General features: G+C 42.9%; 1 protein-coding gene across 1 annotated transcript in view; it reads left to right on the top strand.

Annotated features, from left to right (window-relative positions):
- MYO15A (myosin XVA) overlaps nucleotides 1-26906 on the top strand; it is a 162140-nt gene that overhangs the window by 90776 nt on the left and 44458 nt on the right. Inside the window, exons 34-49 of the mRNA XM_089694083.1 lie at nucleotides 261-381; nucleotides 3143-3204; nucleotides 5239-5418; nucleotides 5634-5712; nucleotides 6764-6911; nucleotides 9257-9389; nucleotides 13560-13668; nucleotides 16037-16158; nucleotides 17279-17338; nucleotides 19048-19123; nucleotides 20929-21044; nucleotides 22159-22277; nucleotides 24534-24675; nucleotides 25225-25336; nucleotides 25562-25636; nucleotides 26658-26863. Of these exons, the coding sequence (XP_089550209.1) occupies nucleotides 261-381; nucleotides 3143-3204; nucleotides 5239-5418; nucleotides 5634-5712; nucleotides 6764-6911; nucleotides 9257-9389; nucleotides 13560-13668; nucleotides 16037-16158; nucleotides 17279-17338; nucleotides 19048-19123; nucleotides 20929-21044; nucleotides 22159-22277; nucleotides 24534-24675; nucleotides 25225-25336; nucleotides 25562-25636; nucleotides 26658-26863 (1860 nt within the window). The remainder of the gene's footprint in view (nucleotides 1-260; nucleotides 382-3142; nucleotides 3205-5238; nucleotides 5419-5633; nucleotides 5713-6763; nucleotides 6912-9256; nucleotides 9390-13559; nucleotides 13669-16036; nucleotides 16159-17278; nucleotides 17339-19047; nucleotides 19124-20928; nucleotides 21045-22158; nucleotides 22278-24533; nucleotides 24676-25224; nucleotides 25337-25561; nucleotides 25637-26657; nucleotides 26864-26906) is intronic.

The raw sequence follows: 26906 nt of genomic DNA, 5'->3' as shown, positions 1-26906 counted from the left end.
ACTGGTCAGTGTCTGTGAAGGCGTGGGATATTTTCTGTACATTTTATTATGATCATCCGTTCTCCAGTGCTTTTGATACATTATTATGTTATCATACTGACTCTGTACATAGACCATATGTTGCGCTGATAGATGGCTGCTGCCACTTTCGGGTCGCGGTCACCTGATCCCTCTCCTCGTTCTTCATCAGAGATCACTTTCAATCCATCCCCACCGAGCTCAGCCACCTCTTACCCGGCCTTTCTTCTCTTCTTCTGTAGGATCTGGAAAAGCTGACGGCGATGTCCCAGAAGATGAAGGGTGGCGGGGGAGTTGGAGGGCGGGATGGCGCTGAGGTCCCAGGGGAGTCCAGTATGCCAGCGGAAGGATCCCACCACGCAGGTAAACCACAATACGCTCTCTCATTATCATAGTGCCTGCTCTTCATAGAAAAAACACCTTTTCTGACAAAGTATGCTGCCATTGCTGATCCTTTTAAAAATACTAGTTCTTTGGTGGTAAAAACCATTCAGTGGCTTCACTACTTTACTGGCAATTCCTATTTTATTTCTTTTTTTCTTTCAACAATAATAAAACAAGAAAAAAGCCTTAAAGGAGATTTTCTCAAAGGGCCGTCCACGGGGATTTGCTTGCTTGACACTGCTACCATTCATAGAACGCTTTATATTTTTTTAAATGCATACAAGAGGTTTTCTGATTGGATGAGGTTAAAAGGAGGGGAGCTGATATTACGATCAGGGGCGGACTGACCATTCGAAAACTCGGGCACTGCCCGAGGGCCCGGGGTCAGTAAGGGGCCCCATGAGACGCCCCTGGTAGCTTCCATAGGCTTTTTTGGCTGTGGTTTGAGTGTGAGCAAGGACACAGGGGCCTCATGATCCCCTATTGCCTGGGGGCTCCATGAGTTGTCAGTCCGCCCCTTATCACGATCTTAATTTAACGAGCAGGTTCCTCTTGTACCGAATTGTATTGTAACTGTAATGTCTGCCTTCATTTTGTAAAGCGCGGAGAAAACTGCTGGCGCTATATAAATCCTGTATAATAATAATAATAATTTTGTCCAATTAAAGAATGCTTGTATTAATAGTGAATGGTGGCAGTGTCACGAGAGCAACCTCCTGTGCCGGTGTGCAGAGGGGAAGCTGCTCAGCACAGGACACAGAAGATCAAGCCAATCACTGTAGTAGCGCTGACTACTACAGTGACTCTCAGCTTCCCTAGCAGAACCCCCCAGACGTCAGATATGAATACAGATGTTTGTCCAAGCTGGACCAATGGAAGTATACAAATAATTTCTTTAGTTCAGCTCTAAAGTTAGACTATGGAAATATAGAACATTTCAAGTATGGTGCAGCCTGTCACTGGTAGTTTTTTTTACCTGTTGTCCCCCGTATATCATAGTTTTATTATCTGTTGATCTTGGCAGTAAGTCCATTTATTTTCTGCTTCCTTTAACAAGGTGACAACATTACTCAGTTCTGCATTGAAACCACACAGTTACATAGTTAGCGTGGCTGAAAAAAGACAAAAGTCCATCAAGTCCAACCATAGAAAAAAAAACAGTTATAATCCTATAGCCACAGTCAGGGGCGGACTGGCAACTCATGGGGCCCCCGGGCAATAGGGGATCATGGAGCCCCTGTGTCCTTGCCCAAACTCAAAAAATCCTATGAAAAAGTTACCAGGGACATCTCATGGGGCCCCCTACTGACCCTGGGGCCTAGGGCAGTGCCCGAGTTTCCAAATGGTCAGTCCACCCCTGGCCACAGTTGATCCAGAAGAAGGCAAAAAAACCCAGAAAAGCATGATCCAATTTGCTCCTGCTGGGAAAAAAATTCCTTCCTGATCCCCCCGAGAGGCAATCGGATATTCCCTGGACCAACTTGCGTTGGTGGGTGGCGTTGTCACCCAGTGGACAGGATAGTTTTAGACCAGCATATGATTTAGATGGGCTTTAGGTAAGCAAGAAACAAACAAAAAGCCTAACTCCAGCAAACACTTTTTAAAATAATTGCAGCAACAGGGGTTTTTTTTTTACCATTTGGAAAAAAAAAAGTTTAAACCATATGTATAAAAGGTGATTGCTGTGAGCTCCCTAGTTGTATATGACTGGTGCCAACTGTAATTTTTGCTGGGCAGCTTGGCTTGTGTGTAAAGGTGGAAAAAATGATCAATAATAGTCGGTGAAATAAAAAGAATTCATATACTCAATAATGTCATTACAATTATTAATTGCTTACAGTTATACATTGTACTGCATACATTATAGTGGTCCTTTAATCATAGCCTGGGGTGGTTAGCAGTCTTGCCTTACACCACTGAGATCCTGAGTTTTAATACCATCAGCAGCTCTACCAGGGGCGGACTGACAACTCATGGGGTCCCCGGGCAATAGGGGATCATGGGGCCCCTGTGTCCTTGCCCAAACTCAAAAAAGCCTATGAAAAAGGTACCAGGGGCATCTCATGGGGCCCCCTACTGACCCCGGGCCCTCGGGCAGTGCCCGAGTTTCCAAATGGTCAGTCCACCCCTGAGCTCTACTATACTGTTTAGAGCAGAAACATGAAACAGATTGTTGTTCTGCTCACTGAAGGTCAGGGATGGAAAATTGAACAGGTAGAGTACATATATATATATATAGTGTATGTATGTGTGTAAATAAAAAAAAAATATATATATATATATATATATTTTTTTTTTAATTTATATGTATATCATACGAGAAAGGAAGGAGCACCGTAAACCGACCCAGTGCATTAATATGTGGATGAGTGAGGCCTCAGCTAGTGCCGCTCCAGCCACGCCCCCCTGACATTTTTCGCCCCACACACTGGGGCTTGGTCACAGAGATTGGGTCAACCTCTGTGACCAAGCCCTATTGTGCTTGCCAAAACATATCAGGGGGAGCGGCTGGGGCAGCACTGGCTAGAGCCGCACTCATCCACATATTCATGCACTGGGTCAGTGAGTGGTGCTCCTTCATTTATCTGCTGATGCTTCTACACCCCTGAATGGTGTATAGGCACCAGCTCCCTGCACTGCATACAGTGGATGAGATATTTTCCCCAGCTTAGAGCGATACTGTAAGTTATACCTGGATCACTATATACATCATACTTTATGGATTGTTGCCTTTATCTAGGTATGGATCCAAGTTTATATGCTCAACAGCAAGCCTATATCAACCAGCAAGCCATGATACTGGTGAGTGTGAGCAAGCTTTATTGTACAATGGTACATTACTATTGAATACTTGTAACTGTATTTTGCATTTGCAACGAGTACTGTCAATCATTTTTTTTATATTTGCACTAACATTCAAATTTTCAGAACAAGCTTTCAGGGTGTACACCCTTCTTCTAGGGTCCAAGCAGTACTGAAGCAAACAAGCAGTACCAAGCACATGGGTACTGCTTCGACACCCCAATAGCTTGTCCTGAAATTTTGATTGTTATTGCAAATTAAAAAAAAGTATCGTGGACTAAATTACTTTCATTGGTTTGAATGAGCTTATATTATTTAAAAACTGGAAAAGGAAAAATTGTTACTTTGCCCCTAGATATCAATTGGGTATTTGAGTTATCTGTTCAGTACACTTACATTAATGTTACCTGGAGTCCGATTGGTGCCTAGGGGTAATACAGTCCTGCACAGCCAGGACACATGCATTTTCCACACTTGCATCCACAGTCAGTGAACAGTCCATGAGCTTGGTTTTTGTTATTTTATTAGGAGAAATAACTTGGATAGGGTAATAGGGATTATGGGATGCCCAACTTGACTGAATCAATACACGGGGACAACTTCATTTCTATTTACAAAAACTGATCCTGGACTGTTCTTTTCCTTGAAAGCCGTCAGTTTTTACGGATCGGTAGCAAGTTTTATTATTGATGCGGAGTTAGAAGTTCGAGGGGGAAGAGGTGCTACATGATGGGCAATGTGTAGGCTGGTAAGGTAGGAGGAACATGGATGTAGTTATTGAAGGCAGGGGGATGGGGAGTGAAGAATCGCAGAGAACACTAAAGTTTGCCATACAACAGTGGACTTGGGTTGGAATTTTCATATGGAAATAATGAAAAATTGTTCATCAGAGCATTCCATCTTGCCATCATTGAGTCTTGATATCGGCCCTCTGTAACCCTTTGCAAGGCAAATCAGATCAGAGTTCTATTATTTTTTTTTTTTACAGTTCTGTCTCACCATTAGCACACTTACAGTAGTGAAGGGCAGAGGGATGACTTCATCAGTGTGCTGCAGCCCCTTCCCTGTCCAATCATGTGCTGGGGAAGGAGAGATGACTATGAAAGCAAACCTTTAGATCTCATTTTTTACTTTAGTCACCCATCAGATAGGTGGTAGCATTACCATGATTTCAGGAGGGTAAGGTTGTTGAACTGTGTGCATGCAGTATAAATGTATGGCAAGACATATACATAAGACATACTGTATATTGTGAACCTGATATATATTATCACCAGGAGTTTTTTGATTTAAAGTTAACAGAATATTACCCCTTAGGCCAGGGGTGTCAAACTGGTGGCCCTCCAGCTGTTGTGAAACTACAAGTCCCATCATACCTCTACCTTTGGGAGTCATGCTTTTTTTTTTTTTTTTTTATATTCCAATGGTTTTTATTAATTTTTTAAACATTATAAAACAGAGGCAATAAAACTCGCCCACACAGGGGTTATCAATTGCACAGAAAAAAAAAATGCAAAATAAAAGAAAAACAGTGCTCTAACGCCAACAGGGCAAAAGGTACGCCCACGCAGGGGCTATCAATGGCACATAAGGAACAAAACATTAATGCAACTGACTCTAACAACTAAAGGCAGCTGTGGGAGTCATGCTTTTAACTGTCAATCTTGCAATGCCTCATGGGACTTGTAGTTTGGCAACAGCTGGAGGGCCACCACTTTGACACCCGTGCCTTAGACTCTGCACATGTTCTTAATCAGATTTGCTCTAAACTTAAAGGGGAACATTACTACTTAGAATTCCCCTCTCAAATATCAGAGTTAGCTCAGATTTTGTGCATTACGAGCTTCTCAAAGTTGGTTAGTCTGATTTAGGTTGTTGAAGACTTCAAACACATTTGTGTAAATTTTAGGTAAAGTTCATACATAAAAATTTGTTGAAATCTTGGCACGGCATGGTTGACATGTGACCTTTGACCTGTATTGTGTCTTCTAAGCCATTGAACGCATGATGCCGTTTTCAAACCCCTTTCTTCAGGCGCAGCAGATGACCTTGCAGGCCATGGCCATCCAACAGCAAATGGTTACCAGCTCTGCAGCGGAGCCCCCAGTTACCACAGGGCCCAAGCCCAGCATTAGTACGCCATCCAGCCGGGGCAGCTCATACAGGGTGACCCCAACAGTGGCTCCAATGCCAAGGACTGGGGTACCAACCCAGGTAATACCAAGCCTACCATATAAAATATCTGTGAGCAAACTGTGTGTCTTACCTATAGCAACCAGATTATAGCTATCAAATTTCTCCAACACAGGCTAGAAATTGAAAGAAGAACCTTATGAATGATCTTGCACTGATAACTGAGGCCCTGTATGCTTACAAAATTTCAGTTATGTTGACATTACTAATAACACATATCTTTGCTCTGTTTACAGAAGCATGTTGTAAATGGATCGCCTCCCTACAGGACTCATTCCTCTCCCACCAGAGAGGGCTCGTTCCGCCAATCGCCAGGTACGTTCAGTGCCTTCAGTAAAAAGGTAAACAAGACAAAAAAGGAACTTAAAAATTACATATAGCATGCAGATGGAACCTTGGTGTGTGCTGAGATTAGTACACTCCACCACAGCAGGTCCAGAGGGATAAAGCCTAGTCTGCTTGCTGGACATCCCATTCTGAAAGCATGGGTATTGATGTAGAGTTAGCCTCCTTTTTTGCGTTTTTTTTCCCCTGCAGCTGATCTGATGGAATTGATTCAAGTACAGTTCTTAGGTAGAGGTGGGGTAGGATTCCCTGAATAAGCGAATAGGGTGGGGGTTGACCATACATACTGGGGTAGGGAGTTCTAGAGGATGGGTGAGGTTCTGGAGAAGTCCTGGAGGCGAGCATGGGAGGAGGTGACCAGGGAGCTAGAAATCAAGTTGTTTTGGGAGGAGCGGAGAGGACAATTTGGATAGTATCTGCGGATGAAGTTGGGGATGTAGTTAGGGGCAGAAGTAGTGATTATTTCTGAGGAGTCCTGAGTAGGTCTTTCTAATAGATCAGAGCAGACACCTCTGTGAAGCATCCAGCAGTGGTCACCTTCTATCATTTATCAAGAATGGCCACCTATCATTTATCAAGAGTGGTCACCTTCTATCATTTATCAAGAGTGGTCACCTTCTATCATTTATCAAGAGTGGTCACCTTCTATCATTTATCAAGAGTGGTCACCTATAATTTATCAAGAGTGGTCACCTTCTATCATTTATCAAGGGTGGTCACCTTCTATCATTTATCAAGAGTGGTCACCTTCTATCATTTATCAAGAGTGGTCACCTATCATTTATCAAGAGTGGTCACCTTCTATCATTTATCAAGAGTGGTCACCTTCTATCATTTATCAAGATAACAGTAAGACCACCTCTTTGCTGTTTTCAATAAATTTGGCAGGCTAAATGTGGGTGGTTTGCATTGCAGGCAATGGCATGGCTCATCTGTAACAGTAACAGGAATGCTTGGTTTTCTTGTCAGCCTATAAAGGTAAACATATTATTGTCTTTCTTCAATTATGTTACACTTTTAGGTCCTTCTAGCCGTTCAAGACCAGAAGAACTCATTTATCATACCACTCTGAACTCCGAGCATTATCCCGAACCCACACACAACATCAAGGACATCATTAATCAGTACAAGCAGCCAGGCGCAATACGTCCCGTACCCCAACCTGTAAGGTGAGTCTATTTCATTAGAAATTTCATAGACTGTTTATACGCTGAGGCCATTGAAATTTCTGTTTTTTGAAGAGACCGAGTTGTGATATTTAAATCTTTTACTTACGATTATTAGGTGATTATTTTAATCTTTTATTAATTTTCTTGATCAGTATTCCTCAAAGAGTCTATTGACTCATTGATCACACTCTTAAAACTTTTTCGCATAGTCTTTTGAAGGTGTTGATTAAAGCAGGCCATACATGGGTCGAATTCCGAACGATTTTTCGATCTAAAATCGAAAACATTGTTCGTTCTGTAATCCGATGGTGCCATAAATGATTTCAAAAATCAGTCATTTTTCACAAATTTTCCAACATGCCTGATAAAAGAAATGGGGAGGAACCACGAAAATCAGCCAGTGCCATTGCCATTGGTTGACTCTTCTTAGGTCTGATTTTCGAACGAAAAATTATTCGGAAATCGACCCATGTATGGCCGACCTTAGAGAAGCATGTAACTGGGATCAGCTGTTTATATTTATGATCTATAATTATATATGACATGGGGCAGCCATACTTGCAGGTACTGCAAATATACATTTTAAAGATTCTGCTCCCTCCTTCACAATGGTTGTACTTTTCTTCTTCTTCTTACAATGCAAATCTATGAGTTGGCCAAGTGACTAAAAACATCGCATTCCCTGTGCGGCTGATATCTTATCTCAGCAGCTCCCTCTAATCTTCAGACCTCTGTATTTACTAGTGATTAGAACAGAATTATGGCCAGAGATTTCTTACTTATCTTCAGGGTCACAGGAGTGCAGTTAGTGCACCCAGGTTCAATAGACAGTAGACTAAAGCCTGCTGTCTGGTGATGTCACAGAGCCGGTCCAGATTCTGGAGCAGGGGTGTATTTGCCACAAGGCAAACAAGGCATTTGCCTAGGGCGCCATTTTTTCAGGAGGGCAGCAGCATTTTTCAGGGGGCAGTGCTTCCAGGGATAGAAGAAGGGGCACACGCAGCACGGGGACCAGGTAGGATCTGAGAGAGCCTGCGGGGGGCTTGATGGTGTGCTTGATGGTGTATGCAGAGCCTGATTCTTGTTCCCGGGGATGTCAGGAGCTGTGAAGGTGAGTGTCTTATGTCTTGCTGGGGTGGGGGGTTGCCAGTGTATGTGGGGTGGTGGTAGTGGAAGGCTCTCTTGGGTGGGGTTGGGTGTTGTTGTTCAATGTCAGGCTCTCTTCGTGGGGGAGAGAGGTGTTGGTCTGTGTCAGGGTCTCTCCGTGTGGGGGGGAGACAATTTTTGTGTTGCCTAGGGCAGCACAAAACCTAAATACACCACTGCTCTGGAGGGATCCAACTTTAAGGTTAGGATCCACGCAGATGCCTGGCCGTTAGCTGGCTTAGCCTCTCACCTAGCTGCTCTCTCCCCTTCACAGCCTGGTGGTCCAGTGAGCGCTGGAGGTGCAGAGAGGTAATGAGAGGTAATGACTGAGAGTCAATGCTCTTTGCTTAGCGAAGACCAAGAACTGAGCAATCAGCAGTCATGTGATCAGTCTTAGAGCTGGCTGGGGACAGCTGCAGCATCAGATCAATGCTGCAGCCACATAGATTAGTATGTGCATTTGTTTTTTTATATCCTGCACTTCTCCTTTAAATCCAAACCAACTTTGTGGTGTATGTGAGCCTTGGATGGTGGTGGTGGACTTGGGAGTCAAAGAGTGTTCAGTGGCTTGGTAAAGCCTAAGACCTCCTCAATACCCTAGTCGTATTTCTATTTGGATTACTGTCATAATAATTGTAATCACACCCTCTGACATTTGTTCAAACATCTAGATGCTGGGATTGTTCCATAGTATGTATATACTGAAATAAATCAATCTTTCCATATATGTCTGTTCCATACTATGTATATACTGAAAGAAATCAATCTTTCCATAGTATGTCTGTTCCATACTATGTATATACTGAAAGAAATCAATCTTTCCATATATGTCTGTTCCATAGTATGTATATACTGAAAGAAATCAATCTTTCCATAGTATGTCTGTTCCATAGTATGTATATACTGAAAGAAATCAATCTTTCCATATATGTCTGTTCCATAGTATGTATATACTGAAAGAAATCAATCTTTCCATAGTATGTCTGTTCCATAGTATGTATATACTGAAAGAAATCAATCTTTCCATAGTATGTCTGTTCCATAGTATGTATATACTGAAAGATATCCATGGTTATATAAATCCTATAAATTAATGTATAATAATGGTTGACGATGGCTCCTTTAAGTGGTCCATCCAAAAGAGAGTGAGCTACTTAGCATGTGTGTAACTATGCTTATTGTTATACTTGTAAATATAGGAGAGACTCTACACGAGCATTTGGGCGGAAGCTGGACCCCCATGACGAGGCACTGAAAATCCTGAAAGGGCAGATAGTCAGCCGACCAATGACAGGCCCAACACCGGTTTCCAATATGTCCTATGTCCCAAAGGTAGCCATTTGCCAATTGGTATTCAGGTTGAAGGAACACTAATGTCGAAATGATAAAAATATACCAAATGTGAGAAATAAATAGCACAAAGTTCTAATGTATTTAAATATCCATTTTAATATCAATTCCTGGCATATTGTTCATGTGGATTCAAATACAGTGGCACCTCGGTTTACGAATTTAATGCTTTCTCCGAGACGTTTCGTATCACGAAAAATTCGTAAACCAAAACACGGTTTCCCATGGGAATGCATTGAAAACCAATTAATCCCTTCCAGAGGTCAGAAAAAAGTAAAAAAAAAAGTCTTATCTGTTCAAAGCACTTTATAAAGTGCACTTTAAAGGCATAAATACTGTACAGGGACATGATAAAAAAATTTCCAGAATGGATCCAAAACTCAATGCAAAAACCACTCCAACACCTCCAAACTCGATGCCACGTCCTACCACAGACTCCAGCATGCACGGGGCGGCGCTATAAACCTCCCAGGCACAATGCATCCTGGGGAAACTTGCTTTGTATTGCGAAAAAAAAAATTGTAAACCGATGCATTATTTTCAATGGATTTTCATTCGTAAACCGAAAATTACCGTTTACCGAGGCGTTCGTAAACCGAGGTACACCTGTAGTCAGGGGCAGACTGACCATTTGGAAACTCGGCACTGCCCGAGGGCCCGGGGTCATTAGGGGGCCCCATGAGATGCCCCTTTTTCATAGGCTATTTTGAGTTTGGGCAAGGACACGGGGGCCCCATGACACCCTATTGCCCGGGGGCCCCATGAGTTGTCAGTCCACCCTTGCCTGTAGTTGAAAGCTCAAATTCCTCCTTAGCTTTCGTTCAGTTGTATCCATCTTTCCTTCTTTTTTTGGCTTAAAGCACAACTTCACTAAAACTTAACATCGTGAACATCCTAAAAACCATATGTGGATGATATATCTTGGATGGTTGGAATGACAAACACATGGCTGAAAACAACAGTTGTTATGACAGAGAACAGAGCCAAATGTAGGTTATATTTGAAGCCCAACTCCATGAAAATAAAAAATCTACCCTTTGCAATGCAGCCCCCCCCTTCCCCGTACTGCAAGGGTAATTTCTTGTTAGGGCAGCATTTCTCAACCTCTTTTTTAGTCATGCCACCCTTTAAAAGTATGCAGAATTTCAAGACACCCCTGTCTAAATTGCAATAAACAAAAAAGTTCCAAAATAGAAGAAGAAAATATATGTGGGACTTTCAAGGTGCACACTCAAACAAACCAATAATAACAATATAAAAAAAAAATCAGATTTTATTACAGGTAGTATAAAAACAGAGATCCTTCATCCTCCCATGAAATTAATTGATAATAACATACCCATTACGTGCGATAAACCCCAATCCACCTTCCTTATTTAACCCCTTGGCACCGCCACCTCCTGGCTCTTTAAGGGTTTCAGAAGCCAGGAGGTGGGGCGGGGACGGGGCAGACTGACAACTCATGGGGCCCCCGGGCAATAGGGGATCATGGGGCCCCTGTGTCATTGCCCACACTCAAGCACACCCAAAAAAGCCTATAAAAAAGGTAATAGGGGCATTTCATGGGGCCCCCTACTGACCCTGAGCCCTCAGGCAGTGCCCGAGTGCTCGAATGGTCAGTCCGCCCCTGGGCGGGGTTTAGGGTCATGTGACTGCCGTGACACGACGTCACGGCGGTCACATGATCGGGAAAGGTCCCAATCGAAAGAGGAGATCGGGACCTTTCCATGAGTACCGGACATGTGTGCTGGGAGTGCTCCCAGCACATATGTTTTTTTTTAATAGAACGCAAATGTGCGGCTGCTCGGCGTCAAGGCCCAGACGCCGGGAGGCCGCACATTTGCGTTCGGCCGGCGCCAAGAAGTTAAAGAGATGATATAGAATGACTGTCTTGTAGACATGTAGACATTTTCAGAAGGTGGTAAATCCCAATACGTTTCGCCGAATGGGCTTCTTCAGGGGTCAAATATAGGGGAAAGCACTATATTGATGGCTATCCGCATAACATGGGCAACCCGCAGGAAAAGAAGCCAAGAGAAATGAGTGAGACAGGGACAATGGGCACCTGACCAAAGCCACACAAGGACTGGTGGGTGGTAGAGAAGGAAGAGACCCTCCCCCCAAAGAAGGCCCAAAGACAATCTTCTAAATAAGATGTCCGACTTATTGAGGCGAACAACCCTCTGGTCACTGACAAAATGGCCCTCTCATGTATGACAAGGTCTAGAAGTCTAAAAATATAAAAACGTGATTCTTGTGAGCTACTATGGTGTATTTTGTACATATATGTCTTAGTAAAGTGAATCAATAAAATTAAAAAGAAAATTAAAAAACAATATAAATTTATAAAAATATATATATATAAAAGTGAAATATGTGCAAAATTAATGTGCTTGTGTGTAAACTTTAAATAGATGTTAATTAAATAAATAAAATAAATAAATAAATAAAATAATAAATAAATTTGATTTTGAAGGTCTAGAAGTATGATTGATCGATTGAGCACCTTAGGCAGCTCTACATTTAAATGATATATGAAAACTAAGATGGATTCCCAGGTGGTGAGGGTGAAAGTTAGGGCTTGTTCACACTTGGCTTCTTCCCAAATGCCCCCTATAGAGTTAGACAGGCATTTTACAGGCCTTAAAAATGCTCCCCAAAGAACCTATGCGCGGTTTTGAGGTGTTTTATAGATGTTTTGCAAGTGTTAAAACCGCACCACAAATGCCTATAATGAACTTAATGGTATTAACTTCCTGCAAACGCCTGCTAGGCGTTTGAGGAGCGTCACCAAAGACTTGAATGGGAGGCGTTGAAAGGCTTCAACTCCTCCTGACTCAACATGAGGCGTCAATTTTGACGTTTTCGATGCTAACGCTTCAGTGTGAACAGCACTGTGTGCTGCCATGTGTATCATTTTCATAGGCATTGAGGAGCGTTAGAAATTCCCCTCAAACGCCTGCTTTCAACGTTAGTGTGAACTGAGCCTTACAGTGCAGGTCATAAACCATGCCTCAATCTCTCATAGCTCCAGTTTACTCCAGCAGGACAATGCAGCTCATGTCAGAGATCCCCCTACATGTCAGAGTCCCCCATCACATCACAGCCACCCTATCTGAGCACCCCCATAACAGAGTCTGCCCATCAAATCAGAGTCTCTGATAAGAATCCCCTTACCCTGTATCACAGAGTCCTTTTAGTCATCTTGGATCCAGGACAAACTGGGTCTTGGGCTCACGACCAGCCCACGGCAACCCAAGAAGCACCCAGGTTGCCATGGCACCCTGGTTGAAAAACACTGGTCTAAGGGATGGCAGATCAAGCTGCATCACTCACATATCTCCCGGCTCCAACCGGCTCCAGTGCTCTCCTGCTTCACTCAAAGCCTCTTTCTATGGGTGCAGCTTTGTGCATCATCACATACAATACGGAGGCATTAACCCTGTATTGTACATTTAGGAGGCTGGAATGCGATCAGAGGCAGCCATAGCCTACAGGGAAGATGTATGGGAACGGTCGCAGTGCTGGAGCGAGGGGAAGTGGGACCTGCCAATGTCAGAAATGCAACGATCAGTGGCTGCAGCTGCTGATCGAGAAAAGTTTTCCAGCAAATAATCAGCTTCTGTAGAACAGGGATGACACCACACTGTTTTGTCCCTGCCAGGGGTGGACTGACAACTCATGGGGCCCCCGGACAATAGGGGATCATGGGGCCCCTGTGTCCTTGCCCAAACTCAAAAAAGCCTATGAAAAAGGTATCAGGGGCATCTCATGGGGCCCCCTACTGACCCCGGGCCCTCGGCCAGTGCCGAATGGTCAGTCCGCCCCTGGTCCCTGCTGAACTGGCCAAATTTCAACCAGTGTACGGCCATCTCAAGGAATTCAAACTTTTGACTTTAGTTTGCTGCATGCTTGTTTTTAGGTCTGTGATAAAGTTGTAGCCAGAGACAGCCAGGCAACTAGCATTTTCATAGGAGCTCAGCAATGCAGCTTTTATTTCTCTTATGATCGGTGTCTTTTAAAGACTTTCCATACAACATAGCATGAGACAGCAATTGTTTCAGAGTGAAATTATTATTTTAGAAAAAGTGCTTTTTTGTCTTTAACCTTTTTTTTTTTGCTGTAATTTCATGTTCTGTTTTTGGAATCCAGCCTCCCAGAGAGTCAGTGGCTTTGGTAAAACCTGTTCCCAGCATCAAGAATAAGAAAGCTGCCAGTCCACCACCCGTCAGCCACGTCAGGCCAACCACAGCTCCTCCAGGTAGGAGGTCACATGGGTGTCCGACACATTACAAAGTGTGGTCCTACTCTTCCTTTTATTTATGAAGTAATTCCAGATCCCTTAAAGTAGCCCATTACCTGCCAGTCATTTGCAGAAAATGACCGCTTCTCTGTGTGTAAGCAGCAGTCCCTCTGCAGTGGTCTGACATGCCATCTGTAAGTCAGAGCAAGCTCTCTGCAATCAGCAGAGCTCATGCTTTGACTCACGAGGGGGCCTGTCGTTCTGCAGCAGAGAGACCACTGCTTTCACACATACAGAGAGTTGGAGCTGTAGCAGCCATTAGCTTGTGCCTGTTTTCCTCAGCCCTGCTCCTAGCTGCAAAGTAAAAGTGATCTGGGCGGCTGTATAACTGCCTGATCACTTTTATTGTGCATGGTTCCCAGGCTCCCCTACTCTTACTGGGAGCCCAGGACCGTATCAGCTGGCTTCAGGATGCCAAGCAGGAGGACACCAAAGAAAATCCAATCCTCAATCTCCTCTGCAATGAATGAAGCCAGAAGCAATGATAATCTTTTCACTTCTGATTTCTGAGCAGGGCCGGACTGACAACTCATAGGGCCCCCGGGCAATAGGGGATCATGGGGCCCCTGTGCCCTTGCCCAAATTCAAAAAAACCTATGAAAAAGGTACCAGGGGCATCTCCAGGGGCCCCCTACTGACCCCGGGCCCTCGGGCAGTGCCCGAGTTTCCAAATGGTCAGTCCGCCCCTGCTCATGGGGCCCCCGGGCAATAGGGGATCATGGGGCCCCTGTGTCCTTGTCCAAACTCAAAAAAGCCTATGAAAAAGGTACCAGGGGCGTCTCATGGGGCCCCTTACTGACCCCGGGCCCTTGGGCAGCGCCCGAGTTTCCAAATGGTCAGTCCGCCCATTTCTGAGCTATCATTCCCAGAGACGCATCCAACCAAGTAAGATCTGTTCTTAGTTGCTTTGGAGGGCAAATGAGACATTGGGAGACCCCCAATGTCTCCATAAAGAGGACCTGTCATCTGCCCATTGCTATCACATAGGGATTCATTAGCCGCAGTAAAGTTAAATAAAAAAAGTTAAAAAATAAAACTAGAATAAAAGGCATTTTAAAAAATTACAAAAACAGAACCCCTGTTGCCCTGCACACAACCGCAAATGCAAACATGTGAGCAGGGCAGTACCATAGCCCCATGTTAACTGGGTACCATTGTTTTTTGGGATATCGCGGGCACACACAATTTTAAAACTTGACTTGTTTGGTATCTATTTACTCAACACAACTTCATCTTTATTTTACCAAAAAATTGGGTGTTGTGTGTGTTTGCATTCATTTTATTATATTTTTATAAAAAATATGCATTTGATAAACAGTGGCGCAAATATAGTGCAAAATAAGAAATTGCAACTACAATCTTTTTATTCTACAAGACTTCTGCTTTCAGAAAATATATAATGTTTAGCACTTCCGCCTGGCAATACTAGGGTCGTTGGTTCCAATCCCAACCATGGCACCTCCTGCCTGGAGTTTGCATGTTCTTCCTGTGCTTGTGTGGGTTTCATACGGGTACTCCGGTTTCCTCCCACACTCCAAAGACATGCTGGGAGGTTAACTGGCTCCTGTCTAAATTGTCCCTAGTATGTGTATGTATGAATGTGAGTTAGGGACCTTAGATTGTACACCCCTTGAGAGTTAGGGACTGATGTGGATGTACAAAAAATATATATGGGCAGCACAGTGGCTAAATGGTTAGCATTTCCACCTGGCAGTGCTAGGGTCGCTGGTTCAAATCCCAACCACAGCACCACCTGCCTGGAGTTTGCATGTTCTCTCTGTGCTTGCGTGGGTTTCCTCCAGGTACTCCGGTTTCCTCCCACACTCCAAAGACATGCTGGTAGGTTAATCAGCTCCTGTCTAAATTGGCCCTAGTATGTGTATGTATGAATGTAAGTTAGAGACTTTAGATTGCACACCCCTTGAGGGTTAGGGACTGATGTGAATGTACAATATATATATGTAAAAGCGCTGTGTAAATTGCCGGCGCTATATGAGTACCTGAAATAAATTATATATATATATATGTACTGTATATGTAAAGCCCTCATAATTTTATAGCGCAAAAAATAAAAAGCGCAGACTCGATCAAATACCAGTGAAAGAAAGCGCTATTTGTGGGAAAAAAAGGACATAAATGTACTTTGGCGTTCCATGACCGCACAATTGTCAGTTAAAGTAACGCAGCGCCGTATTGAAAAAAATGGCCTGGTCAGGAAGGGGGGGAAATCCTCTGGAGGGAAAGTGGTTAAAACCCCTGTCCATGCCAATACTCATCAACATATGTAATATGGTGCCAGGCAATGATGTTGAATCTGCTGTTTTAGTGCAAATCTCACGGGAATTGTCGGAGGATCAGGAGAACATCCAGACTCAGCTTCACCGACAGTACAGTGAGGAGTACTACACCTACAGCAACGTGCCCTGGAGGATCTACATCCGGAAAGAGGTGACATGTCAAACATTACTGGAAGACAATCTGTTTAGAGAGACCCACTCAGCGTTCCCCCTTCCTAGCCGAATATAGTCACCATCCCCATATGGAGGAAAAATATATTTGAAATATATTTTAAAAATATTCTTCCCAAATATATTGACATATATTTGAAATACTAAAATTTTGGCCGTATTCAATATATTTAAAAAAAAAAAAATTATATATATATATATATATATATATATATACATACACACACTGCATGTTGAAATGTGTTTTTACATTATATTACAAAATCTATGAAAAATATTTTTTTTACTTTTTTTTTTAAATATATTCTTCAGATTCTTTTTTACATATAAAAAAGTAATTTTAACATATATTTTACATATATTTGGAAATGCATTCCAAAAATGTAGATTAAATGTATTTTTAAAGACATATAGTATATTTGAAAATGTATTTTATTTTTCATGTGGGTCACTTTTCTCATCTGCTACCCTGTTTAGCATTTTGAAGTGAAGACAATACTGGGTACTTCCTAGTATGAGGAGCAGGAGACATATTCCTCTTCCTGTCAGGAGTGACCAATTGCCAAGCATCAGCACTGTCACATGGAAGCAACAACTCAGTTCTGTGTAAGCTCCACAAGTACAACTTGGAGCTTACACCGTGCTTCTTCTCTGAGATCCTGCTGGCTGAATGCAGGGGCTGAAGGGTAAAGTGAAGGTGAAGTACATATATGACAGCTGTTTTACTTGCCTAAAGATTTGTACCTCTGTCCATCCAGTCCTGAGATTTACACAACTCTGCCACACAGTCCAGTCCCCATTAGCAGGGAATAATATCTAATTTATCTCTGCTGCTTAGTAACACTTACAGGTCTTGTCTCTCCCCTACCCTGTTACTGGTCATTGAAAGAAAAGCAGTGGACTGATGAGCTGATCTCTCGGTCACTGTGCTCTCTCCTTTTGTCAGCATGCTCATTACAAAGTGGAAAACGGACTGGCTGAGCTCTTTACTGAATAATAAAGGGGTACTCTAACTGCAGACTGCTAGAACTGTTCTTTCCTTCACATACATACAATGGTCTACCATCTTATACCTTCTTATATATTGTATTATTCTGCAGGTGTTCTATCCCAGAGACAGTTTCAACAATCCTCTCATCCTGGATCTGGTCTTTAAGCAGGTGAGATACTTTTATGACCATTAGCACTTAGATGGTCCAAATTTAGGCTGTGTAAACACCATATCATTCATGGCATGAGCTTTCTCAGCATCTAGCCAGTGAGCAGAGGTGTAACTAGAACCTTCAGGGCCCCGGTGCAAGAAACCATAAAAGGACCCACAGGTGGGGCACTTCCCACTAATCCCAGTACCATTAACTCCCTTTGTGGGACCCTTTCACATGTTCTTCAGTGGGCCCTCTTCTTGCTGCCCTACGGTGGTGGAATGCCAGGGCTCGGTAGCAAATGCGACCTTTGCAACCCTGGTAGTTTCGCCAATGGTTTCAGCAGATTTGTATTTTTGTTGATTATTTTTGTATTACTTTTTAATAAAAACAGCCCTCAATCTCCATCTAATCCCAGTGCCCTTTACTCCCGTTGCGGGACCCTTTCACATGTTCTTCAGTGGGCCCCCTTCTTGCTTTCCCACGGTGGTGGAATGCCAGGGCTCGGTAGCAAATGTGACCTTTGCAACCCTGGTAGTTTCGCCAATGGTTTCAGCCGATTTGTATTTTTTTTGTTTTATTTTTGTATTATTTTTTAATAACAGCCCTCAATCTCCATCTAATCCCAGTGCCCTTTACTCCCATTGTGGGACCCTTTCACATGTTCTTCAATGGGCCCCCTTCTTGCTGTCCCACGGTGGAGCAATGCCAGGGTTCGGTAGTAAATGCGACCTTTGCAACCCTGCTAGTTTTGCCAATGGTTTCAGCAGATTTGTATTTTTGTTGTTTTATTTTTGTATTTTTTAATAATAACAGCCCTCAATCTCCATCTCTGCAGCCTCAGAATGAATAGACAGGAATAGGTCTGTACACAGCTTCCCATCCATTCATAAACAGAAGCATATTATTATTATACAGGATTTATATAGCGCCAACAGTTTGCTCAGCGCTTTACAATATACCGGGAGACAATACAGCAACAATACAGTTCAATACAAGAGGGTTAGGAGGGCCCTGATCCTTGGAGCTTACAATCTAGGACGCACAGTTTACTGTGCTTCAGTTATGAATGAACAGAGTCAGTGATTGGTACTGATCACTGACTCTATTCATTAAGACAAGAAAGGGGCTGGTAAATTACACATTTACTGGCCCCTTCCCTGCTCTCCAACCTTACATTTGATGGAGGGGGGGGGGGGAGCAGGGGGTCACACAGGGGCCTGATGACAGCAGGAGGTGGATAGGAGGAGCAACAAGGAAGCATGTAGAGGAACCAATCCCCTCCGTTCTCCTCCTGCAGCTGCTGAAAGGCTGTAGGAGGAAAATGTAGGGCATCGATTCCTCTATATGACGCTCCTCCTATCTAACTGTACAGGGGAGCTGCACGGGCCCCCTGGAGTATGGGGCCAGGTCCCAATTGCAACCCTGTACCTGTGCCAGTGAGGATACTCTGTTTAGCAATGATTGCAGTAATATGCAGAAAAAACTTTTCCTTGTACACAAAAATGATGTATGACAAGCATTACCCCACGATCTCTTTCACACAGCCAGAAAGGAGCAGTAAAAACAGGTGTTTGAGACGTGGTTTTACCACTTCCCGGCCACCCACCTAAATTCTAACACTATAGCCGGACTGGGCTGTACACATGCTGTGGTGCCTATGAATGGAAGTGACCAAAGAATGCCATAAATGAGTCACTTACTGTTGTTCCCCTTTAATTTTACAGGTGGTCAATGACACCCTGTCTGAGAGCTGCATCAGAATCACCAAAGAGGAGAGACAAAAAATGAGATCTCTGCTGGGTAAGAGTACCTGTCATGATGGATATTTGGTCTAAAGTACTTATTGTCACAAACAGCATACAGGGGGTGTTTTTCAAAGTGACTTCTCAAAAAAAAAATTAAGCATGGAGACATGGATGGATGGGTATGTTTGCTCTGAATGTTAAGAATGAATTAAATAGCGTTTCAGTTTGTAGTGCTCAGATATGGTTTAGTTCCACCTTAAGGACCGTTATCTGACATCTAGAGGAGAGTGGATGTCCTTCCAGTATCTGACCTCTAGAGGAGAGTGGATGTCCTTCCAGTATCTGACATCTAGAGGAGAGTGGATGTCCTTCCAGTATCTGACATCTAGAGGAGAGTGGATGTCCTTCCAGTATCTGACCTCTAGAGGAGAGTGGATGTCCTTCCAGTATCTGACCTCTAGAGGAGAGTGGATGTCCTTCCAGTATCTGACCTCTAGAGGAGAGTGGATGTCCTTCCAGTATCTGACATCTAGAGAAGAGTGGATGTCCTTCCAGTATCTGACATCTAGAGGAGAGTGGATGTCCTTCCAGTATCTGACATCTAGAGAAGAGTGGATGTCCTTCCAGTATCTGACATCTAGAGGAGAGTGGATGTCCTTCCAGTATCTGACATCTAGAGGAGAGTGGACGTCCTTCCAGTATCTGACATCTAGAGGAGAGTGGACGTCCTTCCAGTATCTGACATCTAGAGGAGAGTGGACGTCCTTCCAGTATCTGACATCTAGAGGAGAGCGGACGTCCTTCCAGTATTTGACATCTAGAGGAGAGCGGATGTCCTTCCAGTATCTGACATCTAGAGGAGAGCGGATGTTCTTCCAGTATCTGACATCTAGAGGAGAGCGGATGTTCTTCCAGTATCTGACATCTAGAGGAGAGCGGATGTCCTTCCAGTATCTGACATCTAGAGGAGAGCGGATGTCCTTCCAGTATCTGACATCTAGAGGAGAGCGGATGTTCTTCCAGTATCTGACATCTACAGGAGAGCGGATGTCCTTCCAGTATCTGACATCTAGAGGAGAGCGGATGTTCTTCCAGTATCTGACATCTAGAGGAGAGTGGATGTCCTTCCAGTATCTGACATCTAGAGGAGAGCGGATGTTCTTCCAGTATCTGACATCTAGAGGAGAGCGGATATTCTTCCAGTATCTGACATCTAGAGGAGAGTGGATATCCTTCCAGTATCTGACATCTAGAGGAGAGTGGATGTCCTTCCAGTATCTGACATCTAGAGGAGAGCGGATATTCTTCCAGTATCTGACATCTAGAGGAGAGCGGATATTCTTCCAGTATCTGACATCTAGAGGAGAGCGGATATTCTTCCAGTATCTGACATCTAGAGGAGAGTGGATATCCTTCCAGTATCTGACATCTAGAGGAGAGTGGATATCCTTCCAGTATCTGGCATCTGACATTTACCAACAAAATTTTTAAAAAAATAAGAACGCAGAAAAACACAGCTAAACGCTACTGCAAAAACACCTAAATACGCTGAAAAACACACGTTTTTAACATGACTTTACTGAGCTAACGTTACCAGCGTTATTAAAATGCCCCGTGTGCATGGAGCCTTAGTGTGGGTTTGTCATTTGCAGCTGAATATAGGTGTTTTTGGACTTTTTTTGACCAAAAAAAAATTTTTTTGGTAAAAAGAATGCGGAAAAACACAGCTAAACACTAATGCAAAAAAGCTAAAAAAATGCTGAAAAACTCAAGTTAACATGACTTTACACAGCTAATGTTACCAGCGTTATTAAAACGCCCCGTGTGCATGAGGACTTAGTGTTGGTTTGTCGTTTGCAGCTGAATATAGGCTGGACTCCATTAACGCCATCGCTGATGACTCTGTGAAAAAGAAGGTAGTGACGGCCGCCCGAGAGGAGTGGGAAGTATATTTCTCAAGACTCTTCCCAGCTGCGGTAAGAGGAAAGGATGTATATGCAGTTATAACACCTGGGGAAAGTAAAGCTGGCCATACACTATACAATTTTTTGGTTTAATTTTCTTTAGAGTTACCTTCAACTATAAGGGAGAATTATAGAACATATCACGGTATAATATGAAACAGTGTAGCTGCTATCCAATTCATACCTGTACTAATTAAGAACTATGAACAGCACTATGCTTTAAAGTGCACTTTATAAAGAGTTTTGAACAGATACGATTTTTTTTTACTTTTTTCTGACCTCTGGAACGGATTAATTGGTTTTCAATGCATATACAATTTTTTTTTTAATCATGTCCCTGTACAGTATTTATGCCTTTAAAGTGCACTTTACAAAGAGTTTTGAACAGGTAAAACATTTTTTGACTTTTTTCTGACCCCTGGAACAAATTAATTGGTTTTCAATGCATTCCTATGGGAAACCAAATTTTTCGCACAATGAAAAGTCCCGCAGAACAAATTAAATTTGTAAACTGAGGTACTCCACCCTGTAGCAGTACTTATGCTATAGGATGGTAGGGAAGCGGTTAGTAATCCTTTAATTGCTGTGAATCTTCTCAAACAAATCAGTGCTGCTAATGTTATAAACCAGCTAACAAAGCACTTCCCTTTAGGAATAGGAAATTTAAATCCAAAACTCTTTAATTCATCATCATGCAGTGTATCCACCACCAAATTTGCTAAAATAAACTCACCAATATGTTGAATGATGAAACGCGTAGGGCTGGGCCTGGACATGACGTCACCATGCACATCTAATCAGTGCTCGCAGCATGGGGTAAACCCGGACAGATGATTACATGGGATATACTGATGTCAGTGAAAACACTTTTAAATGTGTCAAACGCTGCGTAGGCTTTTTGTCAGATGATGTCAGAGCTTACACAGAGCTGATAAGCCCCTCCCACACATGACAATGTTCGGGCCCAACAATTGGCTGGATTTTTTAAAGAAGACCTGCATGCAGTAACTCATGGTAACCAATCAAATATCAGAATGATAAGGCTAACAAACTAGTGCTGGTATTTCCCGTGTGATGTTTATGAAGCAGGGATAAGTCTCGGTGTCTGTTTGCCTTTCCTTGATAGGGTAGCGTGGGCACCGGTGTACAGATTCTTGGTGTTTCTCATATGGGGATAAAGCTACTGAAGATGCTGAAGAGTGGTGGCAATACACCCGAGCAACTGAGAGTCCTCCGGAGCTACAGGTGAGCAAAAAGGGATCGAATTTAGTCATCTGGCCATGAATGAAGGTGAGCAGGGCAAAGAATTGCCCCCCACGCCCACCTACGGGACTGTTGCAGACCCCTGGAGATTAATACGATTTGACAGTTAATAGTAAATTTGTAAACTTACCTGTAATTGGCTGTTTGAAGGTCACATGTTGCTGAATAGCGGTCTTGCAGGGGCGGACTGACCATTCGGGCACTCGGGCAGTGATTGCAGCTGCAATCCGGTGCCTCTGTGTGAGGTCCCGATCATGTGATCACTGACTGGCCAATCAGTGATCACATGACTAGTAATAAGCAAGATGTCACTTCTGACATCATTGCTTACGACGTGTGGAATCTGTGAATGATCACAGAGGTCACATGGTACAAGGCTATTCACAGCAGCCTTGCACCATGTAATAAGCTGTGACCAATCACAGCTCTCACAGTATTTCTCAATGGCTGCAAGAATGCAGTCAGAGAGAAGGAGAAATGATTGCTTTTACATCCTTTATGGGTGTAAAAGCAATCAGTGTAAAAAAAAAAATATTCATCACCCCCTACAAGTAGTGTAGTGCTAGGGTGACAGTATGTTAAAAAAAACCCATACATAATAATATAAAAAAAAAATAAAAATGTAAAATAATTTTTTGAAAGATTATAATTTTTGGTTATAAACTAATTTGGGTTATTTTTTTTTTTACTAAAAAGATAGCTAAATACATTTTGGCCAAGATTTATGAAGAAAAATTATTTATTTGCAAACTTTTATAAGAAAAACACTTTTTTCAAAATTTATGGACTTTTTCATTTATATAGCAAAAAAAAAAAAATCCCAGTGGTGAATAAATACCATCAAAATCAAGTGTTATCTGTCTCAAGAAAATGCTAAAAAGTTCCTTTGGGTACAGTGTTGCATGACCGCGCAATTGTCATTCAAAGTGTGACAGCGCTGAAAGCTGAAAAGGGGGTAAAAGTGTCCGGACATGAAGTGGTTAAATTTGTGTTTTGAAGGCAAAGGATATTGATTTTGCACAGTAATACACCTATATACAGTATATATATATACACACAGCGGGCAAAATAAGTCTTGAACACTCACAATTTTTCTCGGTAAATCTATTTCTAAGGGTGCTATTGACATGAAATATTAACTACGTGTCGGTAACAACCCATGCAATCCATACATACAAATAACCCAAAACAAGTTCAGAAATGAAGTTCTGTGTAGTAAAATGGAATGGCACAGGGAAAAAGTATTGAACATGCCTCCTGTATGGAGAAATTAGCAGCATGCATTGATCAGATATGATTTCTTCCACACAGTCTTCAAATCTTGAAGGTTCTGTGGGCCTCTTCTATGAACTCTGACCTTTAGTTCTTTCCATAGATTTTCTATTGGATTCAAGTCAGGCAATTGTCTGGGCCATTCTAGCAGCTTTATTTTATTTATTTGAAACCAGTTGAGAGTTTCCTTGGCTTTGTGTTTTGGATCATTGTTTTGCTGAAATGTCCACCCTCGTTTCACAGCAGGCACCGGATTGCGGTGCCGCGCGCTCCCTGGGAGCGTGTACAGGCTAAAATGGTGGCCGCCGTTTATGAACTGCAACCCACTCCTGCACTGCTCCCGTCCGGCCATTTATATACATGGGCCGGACAGGAAGTGGTTAAAGGAACTCGGCAGGTAGGTTTTGTTCCAAATATCTTGGAGAACTAACCACTTCTGTAGAAGTAGGCTGCCTGAAATCCTTCTTTCTCTTTATGTAATCCCAGACAGACTTCATGATGTTGATCAGGGCTCTTTGAGGGCCATACTATCACTTCCACGATTCCTTCTTCTTCCTTACACTGAAGATAGTTCTTAATTACATTGGCTGGGGCTGTTTTCCGGCTGTAGAATACATTTGGGGTCAATCACACACCTCCCTGATAGTATGGTATGATGGATAAGTATTTGCCTGTATCTGCCAGCGCCGCACTGCAAAGGAAATTATTATTTTCTCTGGAGTTCAGCTTTAACTGGTCAGTTACAGGCTGGGGGCAGATGCATGAGAGCCTGGGCTCAGAGAAAGTAGGTTGAGTGACACTGCCCATCACTCACCTGCAAAACCTGTGGCAGAAAAGAAGTATTGCAGGCAACGGCTCTGGATTAACGGTATGTACAGCAAATGCAATTTTATATTTTATCGTTATGGACTATTATTTTTTTTGGAGTTGCTTTATTAAATGCCCTTTGTTTTCATGCCCTTGTAGCTACACAGACATTATGTTTGTCACGGTGCTGTCTAAGAACATGCTGGAGTTTAACTTGACCAATGAGAAGCTTATTCTCTTCTCCTCGAGGTCCAGCCAGGTGAAAAGTATGATAGACAGCTTTCTCATGGAGCTGAAGAAGGTAAGTTATATTGGAACACGTATATATATACTTGCTCGTCCCCCCCCCTTTCTTGACCTGCTGGGCTGCATGCTTGGATAAGGGTCTGGTATGGATTTTGGGGAGGACCCCCACGCCATTTTTTTTTTTCATTTTGGCACGGGAGTTCCCCTCAAAATCCATACCAGACCCGAATGGCTCAGTATGGATGGGAGGGGGGACCCTACTCCGTTTTTTAAGTTATTTTTTTAATTGCCGGCAATTCTTTTACATTCAGCTGTCAGTGGGGAACCCCACTGACAGCTGAAACATTAACACGAGTTATTTTATTAAGTCATGCAGTATTTTAGTAGCATTTACTTTTTTCTGTCCTCCGGAACGGATTAATTGGTTTTCAATGCATTATGAATTTTTCGCTATAGGAAAAGTCCTGCAGAACGAACTAAATTTGTAAATCAAGGTATTACTGTATATATATATAAGCCACCAAGTGTTATGCTCAGGAATTTTTGTATTGACTGTACAGCAAAAGTTTATTTCATTTACTTTTTTTTTTATTTGCATTTCCAGGATTCTAATTATGTGGTCGCCGTGCAGAATTATGTGACGGAAGACAAGAGTTTCCTGAGTTTCCATAAAGGAGATATCATCCGCCTGCAACCTCTAGAAGGACAACAAAAAGGTCAGTGGCAACTACTGTAGGTATCTAAAGCACATCAATGGATAACAATAGGGGGCCAAACTATAAGTACCCAACGGTGGTACATATAACTTTTTATGGGCCCAGAGCGGTACTCAAGCTATAGACTGGCACTGTATTAATTATTTGTCAATGGGGCAGGTACTCTTCTCATCCCTCTAACTTGTTCTGTGAATTTTCATGCTGCCCAATGGGATTGTTCACCAGGCCACAACTATGGCTGCGTTGTAAGGAAGAAAGTCATATATTTAGAGGAGCTGAAACGCGGCATTCAAGATTTTGGTGGGTGTTTTGTGGCATGTCCCTGCTCTCTGCACGTTTCTTTACCTTTTCCTTTCAAAACTTTGATGTCTATTGGCACCACTGAAAAGTCTGCTTGTTCCTTGTGTGCTGTCTCCATTAGATGTGCTGTGATTCTTGGGTTTTATTTTGTGACATTTCTTTTAAGCCATATGGTCACGGGGGAAAAGCCTGTATATTTTTGTTATCATTATAATACATCAAAGCCCTGATTCGCCAAGCTAAATTAATGATTAAAGTATATGTAAAGCTACATTTTTGTAATTTTAATTTTGGATAGAGTAGGATAGAGTTAAAACCTTTGTGTTTGATTGAGTGCCAGGACAAGGTCATCCAGCACCCAGAGCAAAGATGCCAAACTGCGTCCCCGCCGTTCCCTGTTCCTGATGTGCAAGATTAGGGGATCCTACGCCCAGCAGTCGCTTGTCAAAATCACTGCCACAGTCACTACTCCTGTCAGCCTTGTAACAAGAGGAAGCCACCCCTATCCATACGGTGACTCATTGTGCCCAGGGCAGCCATCCCTTCTGCCCAACCCTTGTCCCTGACCTGGTTTGATTGATTGATTGGGTGATTTTTTGCTTTCTATGTCCTGGTGAAGAGATTTTCCTGTTTGGAGACACAAGAAGTAAGTGGGTGTCTCTTCAAAGTAAGGGAAAATCCCCTCTTAAACATTGTAGCCACCACATCCAGCGACTGGTAAGTTGCAATAAATTACATTTTTTGTTTTGGGTTTAACTATAGCTAACACCCCATAACAAGAGACCCCAGCAACATAAGAGGTAGGAGTCATTGGACACAGTAGATATGGCACATGGGCTTCTTAGATTGTAAGCTCCATGGAGCAGGGCCCTCCTAACCCTCTTGTATTGAACTGCTTTTATATTGTAAAGCGCTGAGCAAACTGTTGCTGCTATATAAATCCTGTATAATAATAATAATGGGCTGACATTATACATCATACATAATAGAGTGATACTAAAATCATATCTTGCCTTCTCAGGCTGGAAGTTTGGAGCCATCCATGGTCGGTCAGCTTTGTTCCCAGCAGAATGTGTGCAACCGGTCGCAGCTCCGGATTTTGTGAATCTACCAGCCGATAGAAAGGGGGAGCCGCAGAACAGGCAGAGCCGGGCGGCAGCATCGGCAGCGGTGGCCGTAGCTGTTGCGTCAACGGCTGTGGCTCATGAATTTGACAGGAAAACAGATGTAAGTTAAAGAACTAGTCTTCTCTTTTATGTTATGTGGGCCT

This window comes from Staurois parvus, unplaced genomic scaffold (genome assembly GCF_062004578.1).
Source record: "Staurois parvus isolate SC_StPar_1 unplaced genomic scaffold, SC_StPar_1.0 ptg000649l, whole genome shotgun sequence".
In the NCBI taxonomy this organism is placed as follows: domain Eukaryota; kingdom Metazoa; phylum Chordata; class Amphibia; order Anura; family Ranidae; genus Staurois; species Staurois parvus.
The sequence above is the reverse complement of the archived record's forward strand: the minus strand, read 5'-3'. Positions and strand labels throughout refer to the sequence as shown.